The sequence below is a fragment of the Dasypus novemcinctus genome, chromosome 12 (assembly GCF_030445035.2).
Source record: "Dasypus novemcinctus isolate mDasNov1 chromosome 12, mDasNov1.1.hap2, whole genome shotgun sequence".
NCBI classification, from domain to species: domain Eukaryota; kingdom Metazoa; phylum Chordata; class Mammalia; order Cingulata; family Dasypodidae; genus Dasypus; species Dasypus novemcinctus.
Window position 1 is genome coordinate 101,230,981 of NC_080684.1, and position 26,669 is coordinate 101,257,649.

Genomic DNA, 26,669 nt, shown 5'->3' on the forward strand with positions numbered 1-26,669 from the left:
CTTCTCTATTATTTGATTTGAAGTTGATACATGACATGTATTCTTCCTCAGTGTCTTTTATCTTGTCAGAAGAAAGGGGGAAGCATATAATGAGTCGTAAAATGAACATGTATTCAAGATCATAAAAGTAGAACTTGGATCTCACTGATTTACAGGGCTTTTGTTTGTAAACTACATGCATCATTTTCTACTCAGAGCAGTCTTTTCACTTCCATTTAATTAGAGGGGTCTCCTTTGTTCTAAACACGATTGTTTTTGGCTTAGAACCATATGGCCTAGCTTTTAGTTTCTTTATTTTTATGTTACATTAGCTAACCAATTATACTTGAATTTCATTACTGAATTCTAAAATGATAGTGCTGGAAATGGAATTTGACAAAGTAAAAACTCACATTTTAATGAAATGAATTTATTAATAAAGAATAGCCAAAACATACTATTATTTTGTGATAAATTGTTTAGAAAATGTTATGTAATTTACAGAGCAGGTAAATTATTTGGGATCACTTATCTAATTTGACTTTAAAAGTTTATTATGGGGGAAGCAGCTGTGGCTCAATCACTTGGGCTCCTGTCTACCATATGGGAGGCCCTGGGTTTGTGTCCTGGGGCCTCCTTGCAACAAGCATGCTCGCCACGCTCTGGAGAGCTGCCTGGCCCACAAGCACCGCGGAGAGCCAACTCAGGAAGGTGACGCAACAAAAAAGGGAGACAAGCAAAAATACAGAAGAGTGCGCAGCGAACGGGCAGAGGGCAGACAGCAAGCAAGCCACAAGGGGGGAGGGGAAATTAAATAAATAAACACAGACACAGAAAAATGCATAGCAAATGGACACAGAGAGCAGATAGCATGCAAAAGGCCACGGTGGGGGAAAATTTTTAAAACGTTTATTATGGGAGCAGATGTGGCTCAAGTGCTTGAGCATCTGCTTCCCACTTCGGAGGTCCAGAGTTCAGTTCCCAGTGACTCCTCTAAAAAAAAAAAAATGAGAAAACCAACTTGGGGGCCAATGTAGCTCAGTGGCTGAATGCCAGCTTCCCACATGTGAGGATCTCTGGTTCAATTCCTGGCTCCAGTACAAAAAAAAAAGTTTAAGTTTAGCACTTTTCTACCAACTCATTTATTCTTGTAACCTTCATTGATAGCATCCCCACCTGGTACCTTTAAAGTACGGTATAACTGAACACAGGGTATCCAAATGTAAAAGAGTGAACAGCTTTGATTCTAGCAGAATTATTATGCATTTCCGCCCCTTCCACTTCTTTTTTTTCCTTCGTTCTTGATCTAAGTTCTTAAACTAAACTGAGTAAATTTAGGAGAGTAAAGGAAGTGAAGGCTCTTGCTAGTTAATAACTGACAAAATTTTTTGCTCTACATTTAGATTAACAAGGACCAGAGAATTTTTTTATACAGTAGTTTCTTACATTCTGATCAGTAAAACTCTCTGTTCACTGCAAAGAGACAGTATCGTCTTGGTCAGTATTGTTTTATATTTGAGCATACTCCAGCCTCCATTATTTTTCCTTTTACTCAATATATTCATTGTATAAAAGTGAGAAAATATTAATCGGGAAAAAGTTAAAAGGATTGCGCCTGCCTGTGATATGAATGGAAAGCTGACATGATATTACAGTGGTTGGATTTTCTATTCCTAGTGTTCAAGCCATATTTCCTACTCCGGATCCTGCTGCTTTAAAAGATAGACGGATGGAAAACCTTGTTGCATATGCCCGGAAAGTGGAAGGGGACATGTATGAATCTGCAAATAACCGAGTGAGCATCTCTTTTTTCTATATATAGTCAGAAATAGACCCTATTAATTTATCCCTGTTCTGTAACATTTGCAAGTAATAGTGTGCTTCAGAGACAGAGACCCTTTAGCTATCCCATCTTTGGTGCACAGTTAAGATAACAGCAATTTTCTTAAAGTGTGTCATCATGCATCTTAAGTTCTTCTTTTAATACGGTGCCTTTATGAGGCACTGTATTATCTGGGTTGTCCTTCTGTCGACTTAGAAAGTGGCGAGGCTGTTACTAGTTCTGTCCTGTTTTCACCAGAATACAGTGAATCAGCTGCTTAGTGTATTCATATTAAGTAGTAGTCCAGTTTCTCTCTGAGTTGAGCTTTCTTTTCTAAATATGCTCTTCAAAATGTAGCATGCTTCTTCCATATCCTGTAGATTGCCTGCATGGATTTAGTAAATCTACTTTGAGATATAATGCTTTACTATGAAGGTTCAGAATAAAGTTGCTGGTCATCTGATCAGTCCAAACACAAACTCATGTTTAGAATCATCTGATAGATTGTTCCCAGTAAGTTAGTTACTGCTTACTCTCTTAATGAAGCTAGTATCTGGTCTTAGTTCTTTTTTTTTTTTTTTGCTTTGTTACCTGCTTGTAGTTCCTTCTGATAGTTCTTTCCCCCCTCCTCATGGCTCTTATTTTGCTTCCAAAATATAAAAAGGCGGAATACTACCACCTTCTAGCTGAGAAGATCTATAAGATCCAGAAAGAACTAGAAGAAAAACGAAGGACTAGATTACAGAAACAGAGCATGCTGCCAAATGCAGGCATAGTACCAGTTTCCATAAATCCAGGGCCTACCATGGGGCAGCCACAACCAGGAATGACTTCTAGTAAGTACTTTTTGTTATATTTATGTATCTTTTAAAAATTCATTAATTTACATAAATTTGTGTAATTACTGTTGAATTTGTGAATGATGCTTTGGTTTGCAAAGAAAACAACTCATCCATGGTAAAAACACTAGCCAAAAGGTATGTTTAAGATTTCTGGCCATGGTACTTAATACTTCTTGATAATCTGGCATCCTTTTTAGACCCCAAATCTGTTCTCTCATAGTGACTCTTAAAAAATGGTAAAAACAGCATACATACATACATACATAAATGGTAGCCCACAGGTTTCAGCTATCTCCTGATAATCAGGCTTTCTTTGACACTCACTGGTTTCCAGTGTGGTATTTTGCCAATAAATGTTGGCAGACTAACCAAATTTAGTGGTCCCCCTGGAAGAATTTTTACTTCCCACACAGAATATCATGTTACATTGTCACTTTTTTCTTCTTAACACTATATATCTCAAGGCTAAATAAAGGACTGTTCATTTTTTAGGAGCATCGTTTAAAAGTTACATATCCAGTAGCTTACAATTATAGCTGGCTGTTTCAGTTTCTGGTTATAGAAGTTTTCTTGACCTGATGAATTAACTAGTAGATAGCCAAGATTACGTATTACCTTATGAATTCATAGACAGTTCAGAGCTTTATTCTTTTTAGATTCAGACTGAATTCTCCAAGGTATTCTTAAAGATACTTCGTGGGGGATTTTTTTGTGGGTTTTGTTTGTTTAAGGTAACATCAGATGACTCAAAGATGCTTTTCTAACTCTTTTTCACCCTAGATGGTCCTCTACCTGACCCAACAATGATCCGTGGCAATGTGCCAAACCAGATGATGCCCCGGATAACGTCACAACCTGGTAAGTTGTGAATGAAATCCATGTACTTAACCATGATCTTTTGTACTAGAGGATCCCTAATGTACTACAAGATTACATTTACTACCTCATTTTGTTCCTTGGGCCAGCAGCAAGTGTCATAAGCACTCACTTGAGAAACTGGAAAGCATTTAGAGTTGGAACCAGAGAAGAAAGGAGGAGGGTGAAAAGATTAGGTCAAGAAACCATACATTAATTTAACAGTGCCTTTCTTTGGCTACTGTGAATGAAAATGATTCATTTACAGTTAGAAGATTCAAAGCAGGTTCTTCGGGTTCTTTTATTTGTTGTGCTAAAATGACTTAAAATTACTAAAAATGAACTTGCTCTTTATTCTCTGATTCCATGAAGGTGTTCAGATCTAAATATTTGCATATATTCACAGGTTTGAATCAATTTGGCCAGATGAATATGGCCCAGTCCCCGATTGGACCCCGGCAAACTTCTCCCCTTCAGCACCATGGACAGTTGGCTCAGCCTGGAGCTCTCAACCCGGTCAGTTTGACTTCTTCGGGTGATTAGTTTGGCCTTTACCTGACATTTTTAAAAAACGTTTAAAAAAAAAATACCTTTTCTTTGCCTTTTCTTTGCTTCTACTTCATAAACAAAAATCTCGCACTTGTGAAAACATCAGCTATAAGTGATTGATCCTTGACCTTGATAATTTCTCTGCATTTTTGTTGTAGTCTGTAATAAAGACATAATCAAAGCATTATACATGTGTTCAGGAGATGAGAATCAATAGTTATTTTAAAAGATATGGAGTGGAGAAAACTAAATTATTTACCACAATTTGGCAGTGAATACGAAAATCTCTAATTTTTGCTTGCTTTTTTTTTTTTAACCTGGAATTTTGTTTTTAGAAATTTTGTCCTACTGAAATAGTCATTAAGATACTGCAAGGATAAAATATGAGAGGAAAATTTCATGTTAAGAATATTGTACTGTTCAGTCTGTTAAAAATAAGTGGGCATGTCCTGACTGAAAATTAGAGGATTCATCATGATTAAGTCATGGTACACCTGTAAATTGGAATGCTTTGTAGGCAATGATTTATGTAATAGGAAGAAAGCTATTCACAGCTTTAAATCGAAAATATCTGATTTCTAAAGGATGCATACTGTAGGATCCAATATAGTTAAGAACTCTTTTGATTGTTAATATATATGACATGTTACTTTATAGAAAATAAACAGCAAAAGAGAAATTTACATCCAAAGTATTAGTGCATACATAGTTTAAAAAGTGAAATGTTCTACTAATGATTGAAGTGATAAATGCACAACTGTGATTATACCAAATACCATTGATTGTACACATTGGATGGATTGTATCCTTTATGAATATGTATCAATAAAATTGATTTTAAAAAAGTCAATAGTACTGACAAAGAGTTAACCATAATGTAAACTATGGGTTGTAGTTAATGTATAATTATAGTAATACTGTTTTATCAGTCAAAAAGCATCTAGTCCCCTGCTCCTGGGTCTTGCTGTTAAGTAGCTTGCAGATTTTCATTCAGTCACTTCTCTACCTTACTTAGTGTCTGGCTTTACCAAGCCTAGAACCTCCCCAGACAGGAACCACCCATCTTTTGCAAGGGTGGTGGAGTGAGTGCCCTGGTTTTAGAGAATAGGAGCTCTGAGCATTCTGCTGTTTCTTATGCAGACTCTTAACCAATTGATTTGGTTTTCCACTTTGGTCCCAGCACTTAACCTTGTCCTTCAGAGTCAGCTGGTATGTCCAAGTTTGGAGGCTTTTGAGGTTCTCCAGCACTACTACTACTTGGTCCCAGTCAGCCATATTTAAAGAATAGTTTTAATATTTGGTTTAATCTATAAGACAGATGCCTTTCTTAGCTTATGAGGTCTTTGGCCTTTGATGTTCCAGTTTTCCTTCCTTTATTAAAAGGCCTGGATTTGTGTAGGTAACTGTGAGGCTGTTCCCCATCATTTTGGCAGGAGAGTCTGTTCTTCCTTCTTTCTGCATCTTCTTTTTCTTCACCTATTGTCTTATTTTTTTCTCCCCTTCTGCTTAGTGAGCCTGACAGTAAGCTGGGCCAGAACAACTGGTATGATTCCAGCTATAGAGTAACAGTGTGATGAATTAGTTTGGTACTCTTTTTATTTTTTTTCAGCCTATGGGCTATGGGCCTCGCATGCAACAGCCTTCCAGCCAGAGCCAATTCCTTCCCCAGACTCAGTTCTCAGCACAGGGAATGAATGTATCGAACATGCCTTTGGCTCAGTCCAGCGGTCAAGCACCAGTGTCTCAAGTATGTCTTCCAAGTGGATTTTTTACTTTTTCTTGTGATTTTTGAAATTTTCTTGATAACCAGATTTTTACAGGAAAGGGTGGCATCAAACATTGAGTGAAAGCAAATGATTCTTTTTAAAATTTTAATAAAACAGTTCTGGACATATGGTATTCTGAACATGAAGACTATTCTGTGGCATAGCAATGGTGATGATTGTTACAAACTAGGACTTAGGTTAAATTGATGGTTTGACTTTTTTTTTTTTTTTTTTAAGTAATGAACACATTTTTAAAAACTGAAATCTTGGTGAGCACTGCAATGTGAAAGGAAAAACGGGCTGCAGAGAGCATAGGAAAGCACTGGAACGTGGTGTACTCCCCATTCCCACACCCTGCAGTAGCAGAAGCCATTTTACTGAATTGTTTCAAGTCTACTTTAGTACTATATTGTTTGCATTGTCCAAAGATAATGCCCCCCCATAATAGGATTTTTGACACATTTTGAAGTAGAGGCATTGCCAGTTTCTGTTGAATCAGTTTGTGTTCTAAATGCACATAACCTGCCTATGTGAAAACTTCTTTAGTTCTTTCTGAATTGACATCTTGTTTTGCTTTTCTTTTTTAACAGGCACAAATGTCTGGTTCTTCCTGCCCAGTGAACTCTCCTATACTGCCCCCTGGAACTCAAGGGAGTCACATTCACTGCCCTCCTCTCCCTCAACCAACTCTGCATCAGAACTCACCCTCTCCTGTACCAAGTCGAACCCCCACCCCTCACCACACACCCCCAAGCATAGGTGCTCAGCAGCCACCAGCAACAATTCCAGCCCCTGTTCATACACCTCCATCCATGCCACCTGGCCCACAGTCCCAGGCTCTGCATCCCCCTCCAAGGCAGACTCCTACACCACCAACAGCGCAAGTTCCTCCCCAAGTGCAGACTTCACTCTCTGCTGCTCCTTCAGTTGACCAGCCCCAGCAACAGCCACTCTCACAGCAGAGTACAGCAGCCTCTGTTCCCACCCCGACAGCACCACTGCTTCCTCCACAGCCTGCAACTCCAGTAAGCAGAGATTTGGGTTAAAGTGGAATTGTTACAGCGTGTTATGTTACTTTTGTGATGTTTCCTTTCACTGTTGTTTCATCTCTTACTATTTTACCAGTTAGACTGGAATCTCATTTTAGCTAGCAATTTTCTTTTCCTCTGTTTTTCCTTCCCTTTATAGAACTTAACTTACTTAGAAGGAGTTTATAGAACCTTGTTTAGGTCTGGCTTTGACCATGGTAAGCTTCATGTTGTATTCTGAATCCTAAAGACATGTAAGGAGAGAGAATCCCTCTGCTGCTTATTTAGGATATCATGTAGTGCACCAAGTGAATTTTACATATACTCAAGAATCTATCAAGCAGCCTGAGCTAATAATAGAGATATAAAATTAAAATAGCACCTAAAAATGATAGAATTATGGGTCTGGAACAAACTTAGAGCTAGCTTCCTTGTTTGAGGCTGCTCATGCGTATAAGAGAAATACAAAATCTTATCTAATAATTGAATCATTAATAGAACTTTGTGTGAAGACTTTGAACATTATGCTTATTATTTAATAAGTTAATTCTAACATTGGAGTTTTATCATTTTAGTTGGGAAGTCCTGTGAGTCACAGACACCTACTAAAATACTGTTCATTGTCAACTGGTTCATCCTAGCCTCTATTGTCAAGGAGGGGCAAGTGCAGAAAGGAATCTACGCATCCACTTTATTTTATCCTATGTAGGGCTTTTTCCTGAAATTACTAACCTCTTCTTATGAGACATCATATTGGAAGACTTAGGGAAAACGTAATGATTGCCAGCTAGTATTGCATTCTTGGTACATGCTGAGGAAAGTAGGCCATTAGAACCTGGTGATTCAAGACAACCACCCAGCATGGGAGTTCCTTATATTGTTCTCTCTACTTTTTAGGACAATCACAACCTCCCAACGAAAAGTTAAAAACCAAAAAGACCTTTTTTTTTTTCTTTCCTTCCATTTCTATTTAAATATAAGCTCCTATGAGGCAATCATCTTTGTAACTTTTATCCCACAGAATGATAGCTACCAGAGAAACATTTGTTGTCTGTCTCACAGCTAGGTAACCTGTATATGCAAGTCTTCCATATCCTATTCTTAACCACTGTTTACTTAAAGGGGTGAAGTAGGCAGAATATGTACAAGCATCATTAATGGAAATAATGATACTAGCCTAGAAAAATAGGTGACCATCCTATTCTGTAGCCTAAAATTTGGTTGTATAATGGGTGAACTTTTTGGGTTTTTTTCCCCTCCTTTCTGCCCAGCTTTCTCAACCAGCTGTAAGCATTGAAGGGCAGGTATCAAACCCTCCATCTACTAGTAGCACAGAAGTGAATTCTCAGACCATTCCTGAGAAGCAGCCTTCACAGGAAGTGAAAATGGAGGCTAAAATGGAAGTGGATCGACCAGAACCAGCAGATACTCAGCCAGAAGATATTCCAGAGGTGAGAGTAGGGCAGTTACTGGGTTGATTTTGTTAAGATGTGAACCTAGAAACCCAAGTTAAAAAAAAAAAAATCATGTTGCTTTAAAGTATTCTAAGTAGGTCTCATTTCAATGATTCCCATGTAAGAAAGGATCTTCGGATATGTCCACAAGGGAGCGGAAATAACATAATGATTGTGATCTTGTTACTTCCCAGTTGGGTATTTGGAATACTGAAAATTCTTGCCTTTTTTAGAGTAAAGTAGAAGACTGTAATGGGGAACCTACAGAAACAGAAGAGAGAGGCACTGAATTAAAAACTGAAGTAAAAGAGGAAGAAGACCAGCCAAGTACTTCAACCACTCAGTCATCTCCAGCTCCAGGACAGTCCAAGAAAAAGAGTAAGTTTCAGGGAAGAAACCAAAGTAGAGTAAGTATGAGATCAGGCTTCCTGGTTGTTAGAGATTGATGGACATTACTGCATTTTCACCAAGCTTGGTGCTCTGAGGCTGATCTCTTAGTATTAGTGGAAAACAACTTTTCTTCGTTTCAGATATATTGACTTGCTGCAACCACTGGGTCATTAATACCCATCATTTTTCAGGGTTGGGTGGGTATATATGGTTACCAAACTCTAAAACCTATCTCTTTTCCAGAAGAGAAAAATTATTAAATAATACCCTCAACTAGAATGCTGGAGACAGTAGTAACAGTAATAATATTTATTGTTCATTTACTGCGTGTCACATACTATGCCAGATACCTGCATTGCTTCATTTAATAAATTCACAACTACTCTAAGAGGTTTTTGATCCCTATTTTACAGGTAGGAAAATTGAAACCTAGAAATGTTACATAATTTGCCCAGGTTACTCAGCTGGTTTAGTGCCTGGGCTGGGATGTGAACCCAGGCAGACTGATTCTGATCTGGTCTCTGCTTTGAACAGTTCTGCTGGAAATTAGTAGGTCGAGCTGAGCAAACAGTGTGGCTTGGCATAAAGTGTTAAACTTTAAATGATACTCAGACAGAAATTATAGTTTACTTACTATTTGGAGTAGAACTCAAGCATGTGAGTAATGTAAGATTTAACTCAAGGATGAGTGTGCTGTCTCTTGGAGGACATAATGAGTATTTCATTAATACAAAAACCTTTGAATTAAAAATTATTTTCATTTAAAAGTAAATTTTGTTTATTTTGAGACATTATTTTAATTTAGGCAGCAGCAAACCCCCATCTTACTATTAAGAATCACTTCTCAAATTATGTTTATTTTGAGCAAAACCATGTATGAGAAACAGAAAAGCCTCTCATCTGTCTAGCCTGATTTTTTTTTTCATGATAACCACCCATACCCTGATACCTTGAAGTTTTTTTATCTTAAGTACTACCAATATGCCATTCTGAAGATAAAATTAATTTGTGTATAGAAGAAATAAGGTCCTTGCTCAGACTGTAATGCTCAAAATTGAACCCATAAAAAGACTAGCTTCAGGAAGCAGTTGTGGCTCAAGCAATTGGGTTCCCACCTCCCACGTGGGAGGTCTTGGGTTCAGTTCCCAGTGCCTCCTGGAGAAGGTGAACTGGCACAACCGGCAGGCACGGCAAGCTGGCGCAGCAAGATGATGCAACAAAGAGGCAAAGGGGAAAGGCAGTAAGAGACACAACAAACCAGGGAACTGAGGTAGCTCAAGTGATTGGGGTGCCTCTTTCCCATATGGGAGGTCTCAGGTGGATTCCTAATGTGCCTCCTAAAGAGAAGATGAGCAGATACAGAGAGCACACAGCAAATGGACACAGAGAGCAGACAGTGACCACAAACAACGGGGGTGTGTGGGAGCAGAATAAACAAATCTTTAAAAAAAAGACTAACTTCTTGAATAATAACATAAATTAACACCATTTGAGACTCACCAACAAATCTTTCCTATACTTTTGGGAAACATACCAAGAATATGTGTGAACATAATTTGATCAACTATAAGTCTAATAGTCTAGCAATCGCCATTTCATTCTGTTTTTAGACTTAAATTTCTGTCATTAAAAATAGTTAAATGTGGGAGTGGATGTCGCTCAAGGGGTTGAGCACCTGCTTCCTGCGTATGAGGATCCTGGCTTTGATCCCCAGTACGTCCCAAAAACAAAACAAACGAATGAAAAAAACCAACTCTTATTAGGGGGCAGATGTAGCTCAGTGGTTGAGCCCCTGCTTCCTATATACAAGGTCCTGGGTTCAATCCCTAGTACCTCCTTAAAAAAAAAAGTTAAATGTCTCTTCCTCCTAAATTCTAAAACACCCCATCATTTTTATGAGGTATTTTTCCCTTTGGTGGTTCTGACTCCTTTAGTGACAATCAGGTTTAATGTCTGAGTTGTTAAATACTGATGTCATGAATGAGGACTTCTTCCTATTCTTTTTTTTTTTTAATTATTTATTTTTAAAAATTACATTCAAAAAATATGAGATCCCATTCAACCCCACCGCCCCCACCCCCTGCTCCCCCCACAGCAACACTCTCTCCCATCATCGTGACACATCCATTGCACCTGGTAAGTACATCTCTGAGCATCACTGCACCCCATAGTCAGTGGTCCACATCATAGCCCACACTCTCCCATGTTCCATCCAGTGGGCCCTGGGGGGATCTACAATGTCCCGTAATTGTCCGTGAAGCACCACCCAGGACATCTCCTCGTCCCGAAAACGCCTCCACATCTCATCTCTTCCTCCCATTCCCCACACCCAGCAGCCACCATGGCTACCCTTCCCACACCCATTCCACATTTTCTCTGTGGACATTGGATTGGTTGTGTCCATTGCACATCTCTGTCAAGTGGGGGCTTAGATTCCACATGGATACTGGATGCACTCCTCCCGCTTCCAGTTGTAGACACTCTAGGCTCCATGGTGTGGTGGTTGACCTTCTTCAACTCCATGTTAGCTGAGTGGGGTAAGTTCAACAAATCAAAGTGTAGGAGCTGAAGTCTGTTGAGGCTCTGGGCCTGGGTGTCATTTATCAGTCCAGAGATTCAAATCCCCTACATATATCTAAAACCCCAGCACCAACTACAATTCCAGTAAAGTAGCATGCAAGTCTTGTGAAAAGAGATCCCCTCTGAGTCCAATTCCATCACGCAGAAACACCAGCTCCAAAGAAGGGCCATCTGCCATGACAGTGAACCCCATCTGCCATGACCATAGAACCCGTGGGTCTCTTTATCCCTCAAAAGAACCAATACCTGGGGTTGTATCTACTTTATCTGTCTCTCAGACTCTGCTCAGTTGTGCATAAGGGCATTCCTTCTGACAACCTCCAGACTCTTTTTTTAGAGACTCATAGCCTTATATTCTCATTTCTCCTTTCCATTTCCCCCTTACATTAGGTCAAACAGCATTTTGAAGTCATGTTATTATATGTAGACAGGGATATTCTGCTGATCCGTGTTGAACCTTTAATTCAAGGTCCTTTTCTAGTTGGATCTTCAGCTGGTATGTGGTAGTGATCCCTCGGTGCCAGGGATGCTCATCCCCGGGTGTCATGTCTCACGCTGGGGGGAATGCACTACATCTAATTGCTGAGTTTGGCTGTGAGAATGGCCACATTTGAGTAACATGAAGGCTGTCAGGAGGAAACTCCCAGGCACAGTGCTACTCTAGGCCTTATTGTTATTGCAGGTGTATAGGCTCAAAAGCATAGCCATTAATATCAGGAGCCCACTGTTGGGCCCTCCTTCCTTCCTGGTTCTTGCCATTGCACCTGGGGGACTGCCGCTGTTTCCCCAGTGTCCACGACAGTGACCCCCCCCCCCCGGCCAGGGGCCCAGTACCCCCCCAGCTGTTGTTTTTAATTGTTTCCACTATGAGTATATCTAGACATTACTATATACCCTGGGCATATGCCCTGTATGACTCCCTGTCAACCATATATATCCTGTCTATAACATCCTATATCAGTATTCCTCCGTTGCCATTGTTGAACCACTCTGTGATCCAAAACTTCCTGTAAAGTGAATCCCAACATAATGTCAGCTTCACAAGAGTCTTAGATCACCGAAATTCATATATACAATATACAGTACTTCCCCAGATTCACCATAAAACCTTTTCCCTTCCACAGCAATAATCTCTTAACTTGTTCATATCATATTTCCTGAAACTGATGTACAGATTCCGAGACAATAGCTTTCAAACAAGATGACATCTGTGCTTACTATGTGGTCCATACTTTAGGTTGTACAGTTTTCTAAATTTTTTAGTTATCCTATGTTTTGCCTTATGGTTTACATTATTAGTCTGTCGTCCCCTATATGTTTTTGGTGTAATATTACATGTTTTATATTCATCTTCGTGTACTCACAAAACTCCTCTCTTGCCCCCATATTTACCTTAGTTCCATCCATTCCACATCCATTTTCCCCTCCCCTTGGGGCCCACAACGCCAGCCAAGCTCCATTTCCCGAGAAGCCATGTCCAGAGATACTTGCAGCAGTATTCAGGGCCTGACTTTCTCAACTGCCCTAATGCCCTGGGAGCCCTCCTTTCTCACTAGAGATACAGTTCTCTCTATTTGACGGCATTAGTCCTCCCCAGGATGTGGGTCCACCCCAACTCTCACTTCTTGGGTCTCTTCCCAATGGTACAACCCACCTTGGCAAAATGAGCCTTCAGCTATTCACCCAGAGTCCATCCCGCATCAGACCATACCCCCTGAGCATCCTAAACAGGTAACCCTCCTACTTATACTTTGATAAGATTTTCTCAATATTTTGTTCTCAACGAACACCTGACACTCTCCCATGTTCGTATGTTGCCCCTCCCTCCCCCCAATTTTTGGACAATATTACCCCTCTGCCCATCCCCAGCCCCCCTCAAACCCACAAAGCCCCACCCCAAGGTAACCCCTTACCCCCATTTTGTCCCTTCTTTGTGCTCATACTTACCGCCAGCTCTTCACAGATTCTACCCCTACAGACGTTAACTCACATCCTTCCTCCACCCCCCGTTTCTTCCTATTCTTGTTTGACAACATCATGTTCTACCACCAGTATCTTGAAAAGTCTCCTTAAAATTTTTGGGTTCTGTTTCTACTTGGCCAGCTCTCATTTTAACAAATTTCTGATTGAAAAGTTGAGCTGAGCCATTGGATGTTTAAGGTGATCAGATACGCTGTTTTGTTGGCACTTACTGAAGCAGACAGCACTGTTCCCCTTCCTGGAGTTAGAAACAGGAAATGAGCCCTTAGTGATATTTCCATGGAACAGTGTAGTCAACTTTTATGTTTTGTGATTCTTAAGATAGTTCTAAGAGATTAAACCTGAATATTTTTGTTGTCTTTTTTTTTAATTGATACTAACTTAAAATGTATCCTTTAAGTTTTCAAACCAGAAGAGTTACGCCAGGCATTGATGCCAACATTGGAGGCACTTTACCGTCAGGATCCAGAGTCCCTTCCCTTTCGTCAACCTGTGGACCCTCAGCTTCTGGGAATCCCTGTAAGTATGTGGTGGTACTTCTGTTTTATTTTTTTTAATACCCTATTGAGATGTAATTCATATACTGTACAATGTAAAGTATATAAATCATTGGTTCTTATTATACTCACAGTTGCTTAACCTTTGCTCTATCAATTATAGATCACTTTCATCTTAAAAGAAACCCTGTCTCCATTAGCAGTCATTCCCCATATCCTCCCTGCTTTAGTTTGCTAAAGGCTGCAAATGTAATATACCAGAAATGGATTGGCTTTTATAATGGGAATTTATTAGGTTAAAAGCTTCAGGTTCTGAGGCTGTAAAAATGTCCACATCAAGCCATCATCAGAGATGCTGTCTCAGCCAGGTTGTCTGCTGGCAATCCTGGACTCCTGTTGCTTGGCAAGGCAAAATGGCAGCTGGTCTCTGCATTCTCCTCCAGGCAGCTCACTTGCTCTCGGAGTTCAGCTGTGTCACATGGCTTGTCTCTGCCTTCTCTTTGAGCCTCTCGTTCACCTTTGGGCTAAAGTTGGCTTCTTTTCAGCCTCTGTGTTCCATTGATCCCAGCTTCTGGGTTCTCTCTCTCTGCCACTTCATTCTGTGTGTCCCTGCTTTTAGTCCTCAGTTTGTTTATTTTATTAAGATTTATTTTTATTAATTTCTCTCCCCTTCCCCCTGTTGTCTGCTCTCTGTGTCCATTCGCTGTATATTCTTCTGCATCAGCTTGTATTGTCAGGCGGCACCGGGAAACTGCATCTCTCTCTTTTTTTTTTTTTTTTTTTTTTTAAGATTTATTTATTTATTTATTTCTCTCCCCTTCTCCCCCCACCCCGGTTATCTGTTCTCTGTGTCTGTTGCGTCGTCGTCTCTGTCGGCTTCTGTTGTTGTCAGCAGCACGGAAATCTGTGTTTCTTTTTGTTGCGTCATCTTGTGTCAGCTCTCTGTGTGAGCGGCGCCATTCCTGGGCAAGCTGCACTTTTCTTTCACACTGGGCAGCTCTCCTTATGGGGTGCACTCCTTGCACATGGGGCTCCCCTACACGGGGGACACCCCTGCGTGGCACAGCACTCCTTGCATACATCAGCACTGCACATGGACCAGCTCCACACGGGTCAAGGAGGCCCAGGGTTTGAACTGTGGACCTCCCATGTGGTAGACAGACGCCCTAACCACCAGGCCAAGTCTTGTTTCATCAATTCTCCATATGTGTGGCACCACTCCTGGGTGGGCTGCACTTTTTTCGCGTGGGGCGGCTCTGCTTGTGGGGCGCACTTGCGTGTGGGCACCTCTGCGTGGCACAGCCCTCCTTACATGTGGGCCAGCTTACCACACGGATCAGGAGGCCCTGGGTATTGAACCCTGGACCCTCCATATGGTAGGCGGACACTCTTATCCGTTGAACCACGTCCGCTTCCCTAGTCCTCCGTTTTTAAGGGACTCCAGTAAGAGGATTGGAATCCACTCTGGGTCCCGCAATCTAATTAAAGGCCCTTAACTGAAGTGATCTAATCAAAAGGTCCCTTTACTGAATCTACCCAAAAGTTCTTTTGGTTAGAATGTTTGAAGTTCACTGTGCTTAGTTTAATAATGTGTAGGCCCCTTCCGGTACTAACCTTTTAAGGATCTATGTTGTCTTTGTTTTTAAACTAATGTCACAAATGCCACGGTAAAACATTTGGAGTTGTAGCAGAAGACCACGTCTATTGTTTGGAGAGTGTCTGATAGCTCTAGTGTCCATTTCTTACTCTTTTTGCTCTCTGAGCAGCTTCACTATCTTTGTAGATAATAATTTAAAAGGGAGAGGAGGTGGCTCAGGCAATTAGGCGTCTCCCTTCCACATCGGAGGTCCTGGGTTCATTTTCCAGTACCTCCTATAAAGAGAAGAACAGGGGAAGCAAAGTTGGCCCAACAGATAGGGCAACTGCCTACTACATGGGAGGTCCAGGGTTCAAACCCAGGGCCTCCTGACCTGTGTGGATGAGCTGGCCCACACGCAGTGCTGATGTGCGCAAGGAGTGCCGTGCCACACGGGTGTCCCCCACGTAGGGGAACCCCACGCGCAAGGAGTGCGCCCCGGAAGAAGAGCCACCCAGCGCAAAAAAAGTGCAGCCTGCCCAGGAATGGTGCTGCACACATGGAGAGCTGACACAGCAAGATGATGCAACAAAATGCAACACAGATTCCCGGTGCCACTGACAAGAATACAAGCGAACACAGAAAGAACACAGTGAATGGACACAGAGAGCAGACAACTGGGGTGGGGAGGATGGGGAAGGAAAGAAAAATAAATTTTTTTTAAAACCTTTAAAAAAAGAGAGAGAAGACCAGCACACAACAAACCGACTTGGCAAATGCAAGCAATGAGGGGTGGGAGAAATAAATAGATAATGATTTAAAGAAATAATGGTTGTCAATCAACTCTTTGGTGATAGAGATAAGTCACAGCCTACATTACTTGGAAAATTAAGGGTAATAGGAGGGTACTCGAGTCATCTGCCTTAAATATTCTAAGACTCTGGGATAACATTTGGTGTTATCGTTCTCCTTAGGATTACTTTGATATTGTCAAGAGTCCCATGGATCTGTCTACTATCAAGAGGAAGTTAGATACTGGACAGTATCAGGAGCCCTGGCAATATGTGGATGATATTTGGCTTATGTTCAACAATGCCTGGTTATATAATCGGAAGACATCGCGAGTATACAAATACTGTTCCAAACTGTCCGAGGTCTTTGAACAAGAAATTGATCCAGTCATGCAAAGCCTTGGATATTGTTGTGGCAGAAAGGTAAGAAATGACTGTCAGGCCTACCTTTAAATTTCCTAGGGTATCTAGAGGTAAAAGAATGTTCTACTTCTGGCTTTTAAGGGTCTTTAATGCCTTGTTTATACTTATTTGCATGGGACCCAATAATATCTGATTATATAGGATGGACTTTCTCTAAAGACAATTTTTGCACAGATGTGAATTGTATTGAAAACTCCACCCATGAGAATACTGAATCTTCAAATTGTAAGCATATCTGGAGTAAGCCCTTTATCATAGTCATCTGTGTGCAAACCGCCTGGCATGTAATGGTTTTTCTAGGCATATGAATTCACATTTTCAGCTCTACTTGTCCTGTTGAGTTCTGTGATAAGTTGGGAGTGCTAAGCCCACCTCAGGGGTGGCTTGGAGGGTTTCACTTCTGTTAACGGTCTTGGAAATTGAAATAGCCCAGTATGAGTAACATGAATGAGGACCAAGACATCACTGACTTCTGTTTCTGATTTGCCAGTGTAATTATTCAAACTCGGCCTTCAACCTCTGTGCTATTTAATAAATGGTTTCTTTTGCAGCTGGAGTTCTCTCCACAGACACTCTGTTGCTATGGTAAACAATTGTGCACAATCCCCCGTGATGCCACTTACTACAGTTACCAGAACAGGTAAGCTTGACCATGTGTGGACCATGGTCCATGTGTCCCTGTGTCTAGGGAAAGCATGTGAATGGACCAGCATACATACAGCTGTGGTTCATTTGCAGCTTGCTTGAAAACAGCTGTACAGTACAAGTTCTGTTCTTTGCATTCTGTCTTTATAGAATTATAAAATTTTCTATCAGAAAATAACAGCATTGTATCAGGTGTCTGAGCCCTTATTTTTATAAGAAAGAAGCCCGAGGAACCCAAGGCCTTGGAAAGTTAAGTGATTCTGAATTGGTGGCAGAGATGGGACTGCATCCCAGATCCCACTTCTCTTTCCATCCAAACACTATATGTAGCTCACCCAACCTCAGGCAAAACTGAGATTTACTAATTAATTATAATTAGCCGTTCTGCTGGTCCATGAAATTGGTGACTGTCTCTTTTCTGAAAACTACCTGGAAACTTTTAACCAAAGCTTGTTAGCCAGCTTACATCTTTTTGGAAATGTTTCCCTTTGTGTATAGCCAGTTCTTAAGTGGTTCTCCTGGGAGTGTGTGAAAACAAGGGATTCCCAAGTATTTAATTTGTCTCTAGTAGCAAATAAAAAGGAGAAATTCCAAAGTTAGCTCTGCTGTACTAGACTTCCCTACAAAAACTGACTTACTACAGGATGGTATGGCTCTAATAAATGAAGCACTTCTGCCTTACTTTCTCCTGCCAGTAATGACCTTAATCTCATAAATTGCATTCACTATTATCTTAACCAGGATTTGACTCCTGTTTTGAGAAACCTTGCATGGAATGTTTATTTGGGGCTCTGATAAACTAATAGAAAGGCTGGTTGCTTAATACCCTTTATTTCCTTAACGATGCCCAGCTCAGGGTGTTATTTTTTGCTGAACTTGTGTGCTATAGGTGCGTTTCTAGCTTTGGAAAAGACACTTAAACTTTTTGTTTTATTTACAAAAGTTATGTGCATTCTTAATGCTTTGTAGTCATTAGAATTCAGTTTTTTACTCATTGAAACCTAGGATAAGTTGGGACTCAAGTTTTTAAAAACACCTTATTCTCAAAAAGCAGGTAACAACGGGCACAGGACTTTCCTCAGTGTACAATCTTGAAATTTACACCATTTTTAGATTTTTAACATCATTCTGCATCATTTGTTCATCTTTGTACCAAGGTACGTGTGACCATGTACCTGCAACACACCACTGCCATTCCTTGCCTTTTAAAATTTGTCAATTGATGGCTATAGTCAGTATTTAACTGCTTATGCAGGCTTTTTGGTGAAAAGCACATTCTTTACTTTTGTGGCTTCCTTTGGATCAAAAGGACGAGCTCTTGTGTTTTTTTTTTAATGATTTGTGCTACTGAATCCATAGTGGGTTTTTTTCCTTTGGACAGCTATGTTTATGTAATGGTCAGAATAGCGATTCTTCCCTCCCCAAGATATTTAGCCCTCTTGATTTTGTTTATTTCCATCAAGTAACTAATTACTGAAATGAAATGGTATGGGTCTAAGTGGAACTTTTTTATTTTATTTGCTGTAATCATTTGCTACTTGTGATCCCATTTGAGATATTTAATGCTAATCTGTGCTTTGCCTTGGCTTTCTGCTTTGTGTTTTCCTGTCTTGCTTTTATGTTTTTGTTGTCCTGCAATCCCTCATTTCTTCGTTTGCTTTGTGTTTTTTTTTTCTCCCTCATGCTTGTCGTTGTCTGCACTTGGCTTTGATTGCAAAAAAAACAAAACAAAACAAAAAACAAAAAAACAAAACAAAACCCAAACTGTGGGGCCCATAAATCTGCATCATTGAATGTCCTTGTCGCCGTTGATGACCTGCTCTCTGCTCCCGTCCCCCTCCTTGGCCTGCTGTGATTGGTGGCTTCGTTGCTTGGCTTGGGCTGTGTTGTGTGAACGAAATAGTTCACCCCAGTATGGCCTTCTTGCCGACAGGTATCATTTCTGTGAGAAGTGTTTCAATGAAATCCAAGGGGAGAGCGTTTCTTTGGGGGATGACCCTTCCCAGCCTCAAACGTAAGTAATTTCATTATTTTGAAAAGTGCTGTCTTATTTCTATTTGATGTCAGGTGATTATGTTCAGGTTTCTAAGGTCTAGTGCTACACTTTCCAGTTACTAGTCATTAACCACTTATTGCCATTTAAATATAGATTAACTAAAATTAAATTTTTTTTCTTCAGTTGCACTAAGCACATTTCAGGCTTTTGGACACACAGATACAGAACATTTCCACCAGTGCAGAAAGTTCTGTTTGACAATCCAGATCTAGAGAGTTCATCGGCATTAGAATATTAAAAGGTTAATGCAGAGGAACTTATTATTAATCTTCTTTGTTTGAGGGTACTGTATCACATCTTACAGCCTTCTTTAGTAGGCTAACAGAATACCTAAATCGCTGTCATAATGAATTGAATTTAACAAACTATAGGAATTGAGTTCATGAAAGTGACTTATTAGAAGAAGACTTGGTTGGGCTTTTGCAGTCTCACAGGCTCTTATTGTTTGGTAAATCTGCCAAGAAACTGTCTAAGAGCACTTCTATAAGTTTTTTTTTTGTTTTTCAGGAGGCACTGGGGATTGAAACTAAGGCCTCGTACATGGGAAGCAGGCACTCAACCACTGAGCTATACCCGCTCCCATTTTTAAAGATTTATACTCTAAGACTGTATTTTCAACTTGAAATATTTTGTTAGAAAAAGAACTGCTTACTATATAGTTCTAATAGTTTTCAGGTTCATATTTTCTGGTATAAACTAGAATAAACAGTAACTATTCAGAACATTCCACAAGAATAAAAGTGGAATGATAGAATCGTCATGTTACTGTTAAAACAAGCATTCTGAAAGGGACAAAAATGTTACTATTTCCAAATTGGGTTTTCAAGTTGCGCTTTCCCTTTCAGTCACTATTGAAATGCAATATAGTAGGGATTGAGTACTGTTCTAGAAAAGTAGATACTGGAGACTCTTCTGTCTTAAGAGACATTCTGACCCTTGGCTAAACCATGGATGTCAACTGTTACGTAAGTTTTCCTAATGTAGAAAGAAAAGTCAGCTTTGCCATTGGAAAAGAGGACTTTTACTATACTTGGAAATGTACCGTAGGTAGAGTGGCTTGCCAAATGTCCTAAACCTTAGGGCAGTGCATCTCAGACTTGGAAGAGCCTAAAAACCTCCTCCTGATTCAGCAGGTCTGAAGGGCCTGAGATTTGGCATTTCTGACAAAACCCCAAGTCCTTCTGTTGCTGCTTGTCTTCAGACCACACTGAGGAGAAAAAGTAAGGCCTTAGGCCATTCAAGAAAATGGCATTACCAGAGAGGAACCTCTAGGCCAGGTTTTTTTTGTTCCACAGACCCCTTTGCTGGTCCAGTGAAAATCATGGACTCCTTACTAAATCCATACTGTTCTGTGTATTATTTAATAAATATACCCACACCAGTACATCCCCACAAGAATAATGTTTATTTGAATTTTAATTCAAGCCCATGGGGTCCTTGTTAGGAACCCCTGCTCTGTATAGGCTATAACTGTGTGAGAAATAGTTTAGATGTTGAGGCCTGTCTTCATTCTTGTAAGGAAGAATTGCATTTGTGAAAGTCTTCCTCCTCCAGATAGAGTTGATTTGTTAGTTTTTGTACATAGTGAGTCTATAAGCATTGTGTTATGCTGGATTGAAGGATAGGAGACATGAAAAAAATTTTAAATACGTACTATGAAATATAGAATTTTCACCCTTCACAATTACCATTTCCCCCCCTGGGGGATGGGTGGTAATTATAAGTGACCTGAAACACATATTCTTAAGGTTGAAAAGCTTTATTGATATAACATGCTGTTTGACTAGACTCTTCTGGGAAAAAAAAAAGAATATTATTTCTAAATAGAGGTTTACCTCCCACTATAAAAACCACCTTGTATAGCTTAGTCTAAGAACATTAACTATAAAAAGATAAAAAATATCTCTAACACCAGAAACAGTGGGCAAGATAAAGAAGAAGGAGCTAATTAGCTATTTCTAAGTTCTGCCCAGGATCTCCATTTTCCTATAAGGGGAAGTAGGTTTCCTATAAAGAAAGTCCTTTTCAAAAGCACAAGCATTCCTTTACATAATCAAGCACTTTGTGTTAGCCAAGCACCTACTTGTTTAATGTATGTTTAGTATAGTCTTAGAGGACTTAATCCATTTATAGTTTAAGATTTGTTCCCTTTAGTTAGAAGAGTGATCAGATTGTTGTCTTTTGGTATCACTTTTTCTCACTGTATTTATCTTCTCTCCTTAGTACGATAAATAAAGAACAATTTTCCAAAAGAAAAAATGACACACTGGATCCTGAACTGTAAGTGGTTTCAGAATCTCCTTGAATATTCAGTAAACTTTAATTTTTCTTCTTCCATCCATTATTGGTTTGTGTGGTAATCTGTATTCTTGGGCTAACTCTACATGGTCCTAATACAGCTCAGGGCAATGTGGAAAACATTAAGTATTAGTGTTGTTAGCATACTTAGAACTAGTATATATTTCATTGAATCTACCTAATATTTTGATGTTTCATACATACATAAAAAACCCAAGTGAAATACCAAGCTACCTGTTCTCAGTGCTATATATTCCGTCCTTGTCATCCTCTGCATTTTCATAGAGATAATCACTGCTTATAGAGCAGGTGGGGTTTTCATAATCCCCTAGTTGGTCATGAGGCCTTTAAGAATAAGGGGCACTGAACTGTACCACTACTCTAGGTGTTCCTAAAGATAGGGATGGATGGCATGTCAGATTCCTTTGGAAGTTTCAGTAGCAGTGATCTTTGCCTTCTCACTACCTTTACACTGTCACATTTAAAATTACTACTTTTGAAATTGCTCTACCTGTAACACTAAAGAGCTTTTAAAAACAAAAAAATATTTTTCCAATTCCTTGCGAGTGACCTTGGCTCCATCTTTTGATTGTAAGAAATCAAGGGGCATGTCCTAAACTTTGAATTGATTAAAGTTTTGGAATTAATCTTGGATTTGGTTCTGCATTTCCAGGTTTGTTGAATGTACAGAGTGTGGAAGGAAGATGCATCAGATTTGTGTACTTCATCATGAGATCATCTGGCCCTCTGGGTGAGGATTATACCAATATTTTCTCTAGGATTTTATCACAGAGGTTTTACAGATTGCTCTGTAGATTGGGAAAAGTTAATTAAAATCCAGTTTTAAAACATTAAATAACCTAGAATTCAAAAGTAAAAATAGAGGGAAGCAGACTTGGCCCAGTGTTTAGGGTGTCCGTCTACCACATGGGAGGTCTGTGGTTCAAACCCTGGGCCTCCTTGACCCGTGTGGAGCTGGCCCATGCACAGTGCTGATGCGTGCAAGGAGTGCCCTGCCACGCAGGGGTGTCCCCGCATAGGGGAGCCCCACGCGCAAGGAGTGCACCCCATAAGGAGAGCCGCCCAGTGCGAAAGAAAATGCAGCGTGCCCAGGAATGGCGCCGCACACACGGAGAGCTGACGCAGCAAGATGATGCAACAACAAAGAGACACAGATTCCCGTGCAAATGGGCACAGAGAACAGACAACTGGGGGTGGGGGGGGGAAAGGGAAGAGAAATTTTAAAAACAAAAGAGTATATTAAAAAAAAATAAAATAAAATAAAAATAGACCTTTCTCTCTCTTTTTTTTAAGAAGGTACCAGGGATTGAACCCCATGTTGGAGGCAGGTGCTCAACCACTGAGCTATACCTGCTTCCCTACCCCTTTCTCTTACTGTTTTAGTTCTGTACATGTCTTGTATTATGCTTTTCCCCCTACTTAATGACATATAATTTTGGCTTTTTCCACAAGTTTTCTTAGTTTTTAATGAATACATGACTGCATAGACATGTAATTATAAATGGGCATTTTCGTGTTTTCGTGGGTTTTTTTTCCCTAATTTTACAGTTTTACAATAAAAGCGAAATGCTTTTGAAAGATTTAACAGTGGAAATAACAAGAAATCTCTAGTACCTGGAAACCAGTAAATTGGTATTATTATAGATGCAGTTAAATTAGCTAGATTTTGACTATTTATACTGCAGTAGGAAAATTGAAAAATACAGATGGGAGCGGGGTGGTTTGCACTGCACCATTCCTTCCACCAACTAAACATCATGCTGTGAATGATAAACTAAATCATGACCACCCTGGTAAGGGTGTGTTTTTAACACCTTTTTGCAGGGAGAGGGCTTTAAATTGCATGACTGTAGTCAAAGTATTAATTGCCCAACAAGAGGCAAAGTTGCATAACAATGACTAAATACAGACTTTAATGAACCTGCTATACTTGGGCCCCAAGTTCTGTTTCGGAATATTCACCTATTGCCTAAGCTACACACATCAGTGACTTTAACAGCAACGGATAATTTTTTACTGATCCCAGCTCTGTTTCAAAGGAAAATGGAAGCTGGAGCATGCTTCAAGTGGCTTTCAGTAGAATAGGATCTCCACACTATTGATGCTCGGAGAAGAGCAGGGTCGCGGGTGGTGCTCATTAACAGTTTTCCAGAAAATGATTCTAAGGAAAATTGCTATAGGGGGAAGTTAGTGACTACTTCTTTATTTTCACTATGATTTGTCTTTTAAATGTGACTTTTTTAGAGCTCTCCTTGTTACATTGTGGGTAAGAAAGATTAAAATATTTGCAATAATTCTTGCAACTTCAGAAGGCTCAGCTGCTAGAGACAATGTTTTATTTCTGTATTAAGCTTCCTTTTTCTTAAAAATAATTTATGCTTATTATAAAATATAAACAATATGAAAGTCTATAAAGTTTTAAAAATGAAAGTTTCTCACCTGCCCTTACATACTCAAATACCTCTCCACAGTAAATATTTTTGCATCTTGTCATACATTATGGACATCCTTCCATGTCTGTTGTTATTTTAACGAGTGCATAGTATTCTATAGTCCGTCATTTACTTTGTTGGTAAATATTTATGTGGTGTGAAGTCTTTGCAAGATATTTACACATCCTTGTCTAATTGCAGAATCATATGGAATGTATATTTTAAATCTATGCTGCTCTCTGAAAATGTTATTCTACCTCCAGCATGCAAGTGCATCATCACATTTTCTGATGTGCTTGGCTTACAAAAAAGTATCCTGTCTTAATTTGTAATTATCAAATTATATGCCATTTATTTTTTCATATTTCTTCATGTCCATTTTTCCTCTCCTTAGTTTCTAAAGCTCTTTGTATATTGGTTGTATTAACTTTATTAAATATTTAGAAGTATTTCTTCTAGGTTGTCTTTTGATTTTTAACTTTATGGACAAGATAGCTTTTGTATCCATTAATTTAAATGTTTTTCTGAGATGTTATAGCAAAGTATTGGTTTATATTTTAGATTTGTCTGTGATGGCTGTTTAAAGAAAACTGGACGAGCTAGGAAAGAAAATAAGTTTTCAGCCAAAAGTAAGTTTCATTCTTCCACATAAATTTCCACTGAGACATGGTTAAGAAGAAACCACCCAAAATTAATGATTTTGTCATTATGCAGAGTAAAAGTCAAATTATCCTATAATCTATTTAAAGTACTTTTTGGTGATAAATTCATTAGATCTAAGAAAAGGAAAAATTTCCAAGGAAAAGGATTTGTAAGTTGAAAGATATATTTTCTTGTTCCTACATTTCTCCTTATTTGGGACATTTCTTAGTGGAGGCCAGATATGGAAGAGTTTGGCCAAAAGTTCCATCCCATGAGTGATACTTTCACTTTTCCGCATGTCATTAATAGAGGCTACCTTTATGACCTTATGTGATCTTTCCAGTTTGGGGGTAGAAGTGGTCAGAAATTTTACTGTTGTATGAAGTAATCGATACTAATAATTTCATTGTAGTGTTGGTTTAATTGTTTGTAGTACATACCTTTGCAGTATTTTGCTGACCTAGTAATTGCTCTGATTCCTGTAATGTTTCTTGGACTGCCCAACCATTCTTTGTTGTTTAAAAATATTGGAGTCTACGCAAGGTGCATATGGATGTTCGTTCTCTCCTCCCCTCCCGCCAGCTCTTTCAGTACTGAAAATTATTCAGAGTAAAAATTGGGCGAAATAAAACTTTTTAATTATTCACTACTGTACTCACTTTGGCAGCACTTATGCTTACATTGGAATACAGTAGGAGAGAATGGCATGACTCCTGTACAAGGATGATACAGAAATCATGAAGCATTCATTATATTTTTTAAAGTATTCACTATCTTAAAATCCAGCACATTTCCTTCTATTATTGAAAAAAGCAGAACTGAGTTTTGAGATTGAATCTTAAAATTGTTGTAATAAATTAACTCCTGAAGTTATTTTTACATTCCTAGGGTTGCCATCCACCAGGCTTGGTACCTTTCTGGAAAATCGTGTGAATGACTTTCTGAGGCGACAGAATCATCCTGAGTCAGGAGAGGTCACTGTCAGGGTAGTTCATGCTTCTGACAAGACTGTGGAAGTCAAACCAGGCATGAAAGCAAGGTATCTAGTAATTTTCCCATTCCCGTAGGTCCATGATTACTCATATGCTATTGATGACTCCAATATAAATGAGATATATTGTGGTTTTTCCCTCCAATTTGAATTGTCTAGGTTTGTAGATAGTGGAGAGATGGCAGAATCCTTCCCATACCGAACCAAAGCCCTCTTTGCCTTTGAGGAGATCGATGGTGTGGACTTGTGCTTCTTTGGCATGCATGTCCAAGAGTATGGCTCTGACTGCCCTCCACCCAATCAGAGGTATGACTTGAAATTTAGGTTCCCATTGCTGGCTTCTAATTTGGTTAGGAGTGTGAAGTTGTAATAGGTGAAAAGACATAATGGCCAGAAAGTGTGTGGTATGTTTGGTTTGGGAATACGTAATCTTAACTGTCCATGTGGTAAATAAATCAGTAGTAGTGAAATACCTGACAGGTACAGAAAATACTGTTCAACATTGCTCTTCTTTGGTCGTAGTAATCAGGATAAGGATATGAAGAGCAGCCTGAGATTAGAAATGGGAAACTTTACATGCCTCTTTTCAGGAAATTAGCTTAAATCTAAGTTGTGTTAAATACTTTTTTTTTTTTTCAGAGGTATTGGGGATTAAACCCAGGACCCTCATACATGGGAAGCAGGCACTCAACCACTTGAGAGTTGGTTTTAACTTCTCTAGAGTTCATAATCTAGTATTTCACAACTAACAATATCATGTAATGAATATTACAGATATTACAGATAAGGTTAGCAACAAGCACAGATTGAAGAAGTGTGTTTTTAGCCACACAAACTCAAATGTTTTTCCCCGTTTTGTACAGGAGAGTATACATATCTTATCTCGATAGTGTTCATTTCTTCCGTCCTAAATGCTTGAGGACTGCAGTCTATCATGAAATTCTAATTGGATATTTGGAATATGTCAAGAAATTAGGGTAAGTATATTGATAATGAATGCTATTTTTAAAAACCATTCATTGATTCAGTTAAGCCTTTGGGTACAGTTTGAT

At 39.4% G+C, this 26,669-nt stretch overlaps 1 protein-coding gene and 1 non-coding gene across 3 annotated transcripts in view; both read left to right on the plus strand.

Moving 5' to 3' along the window:
- The window catches only part of EP300 (E1A binding protein p300), a 76,077-nt gene that overhangs the window by 41,652 nt on the left and 7,756 nt on the right, over positions 1–26,669 (plus strand). Inside the window, exons 9-26 of one of the 2 annotated variants that reach the window (XM_004484156.5) lie at positions 1,657–1,774; positions 2,466–2,637; positions 3,424–3,501; positions 3,905–4,014; positions 5,657–5,794; positions 6,404–6,838; positions 8,113–8,292; positions 8,529–8,673; positions 13,646–13,764; positions 16,293–16,532; positions 17,084–17,172; positions 19,111–19,191; positions 21,457–21,513; positions 22,205–22,282; positions 24,546–24,613; positions 25,515–25,665; positions 25,777–25,923; positions 26,481–26,594. In XM_004484156.5, the coding sequence (XP_004484213.2) occupies positions 1,657–1,774; positions 2,466–2,637; positions 3,424–3,501; positions 3,905–4,014; positions 5,657–5,794; positions 6,404–6,838; positions 8,113–8,292; positions 8,529–8,673; positions 13,646–13,764; positions 16,293–16,532; positions 17,084–17,172; positions 19,111–19,191; positions 21,457–21,513; positions 22,205–22,282; positions 24,546–24,613; positions 25,515–25,665; positions 25,777–25,923; positions 26,481–26,594 (2,520 nt within the window). The remainder of the gene's footprint in view (positions 1–1,656; positions 1,775–2,465; positions 2,638–3,423; positions 3,502–3,904; positions 4,015–5,656; positions 5,795–6,403; positions 6,839–8,112; positions 8,293–8,528; positions 8,674–13,645; positions 13,765–16,292; positions 16,533–17,083; positions 17,173–19,110; positions 19,192–21,456; positions 21,514–22,204; positions 22,283–24,545; positions 24,614–25,514; positions 25,666–25,776; positions 25,924–26,480; positions 26,595–26,669) is intronic. The other variant, XM_058309179.2, reaches the window with a different exon arrangement.
- On the plus strand, positions 25,278–25,385 carry LOC111762108 (U6 spliceosomal RNA). Its single transcript, XR_002795311.1, has one exon. It is a non-coding gene; the product is annotated as a U6 spliceosomal RNA (small nuclear RNA).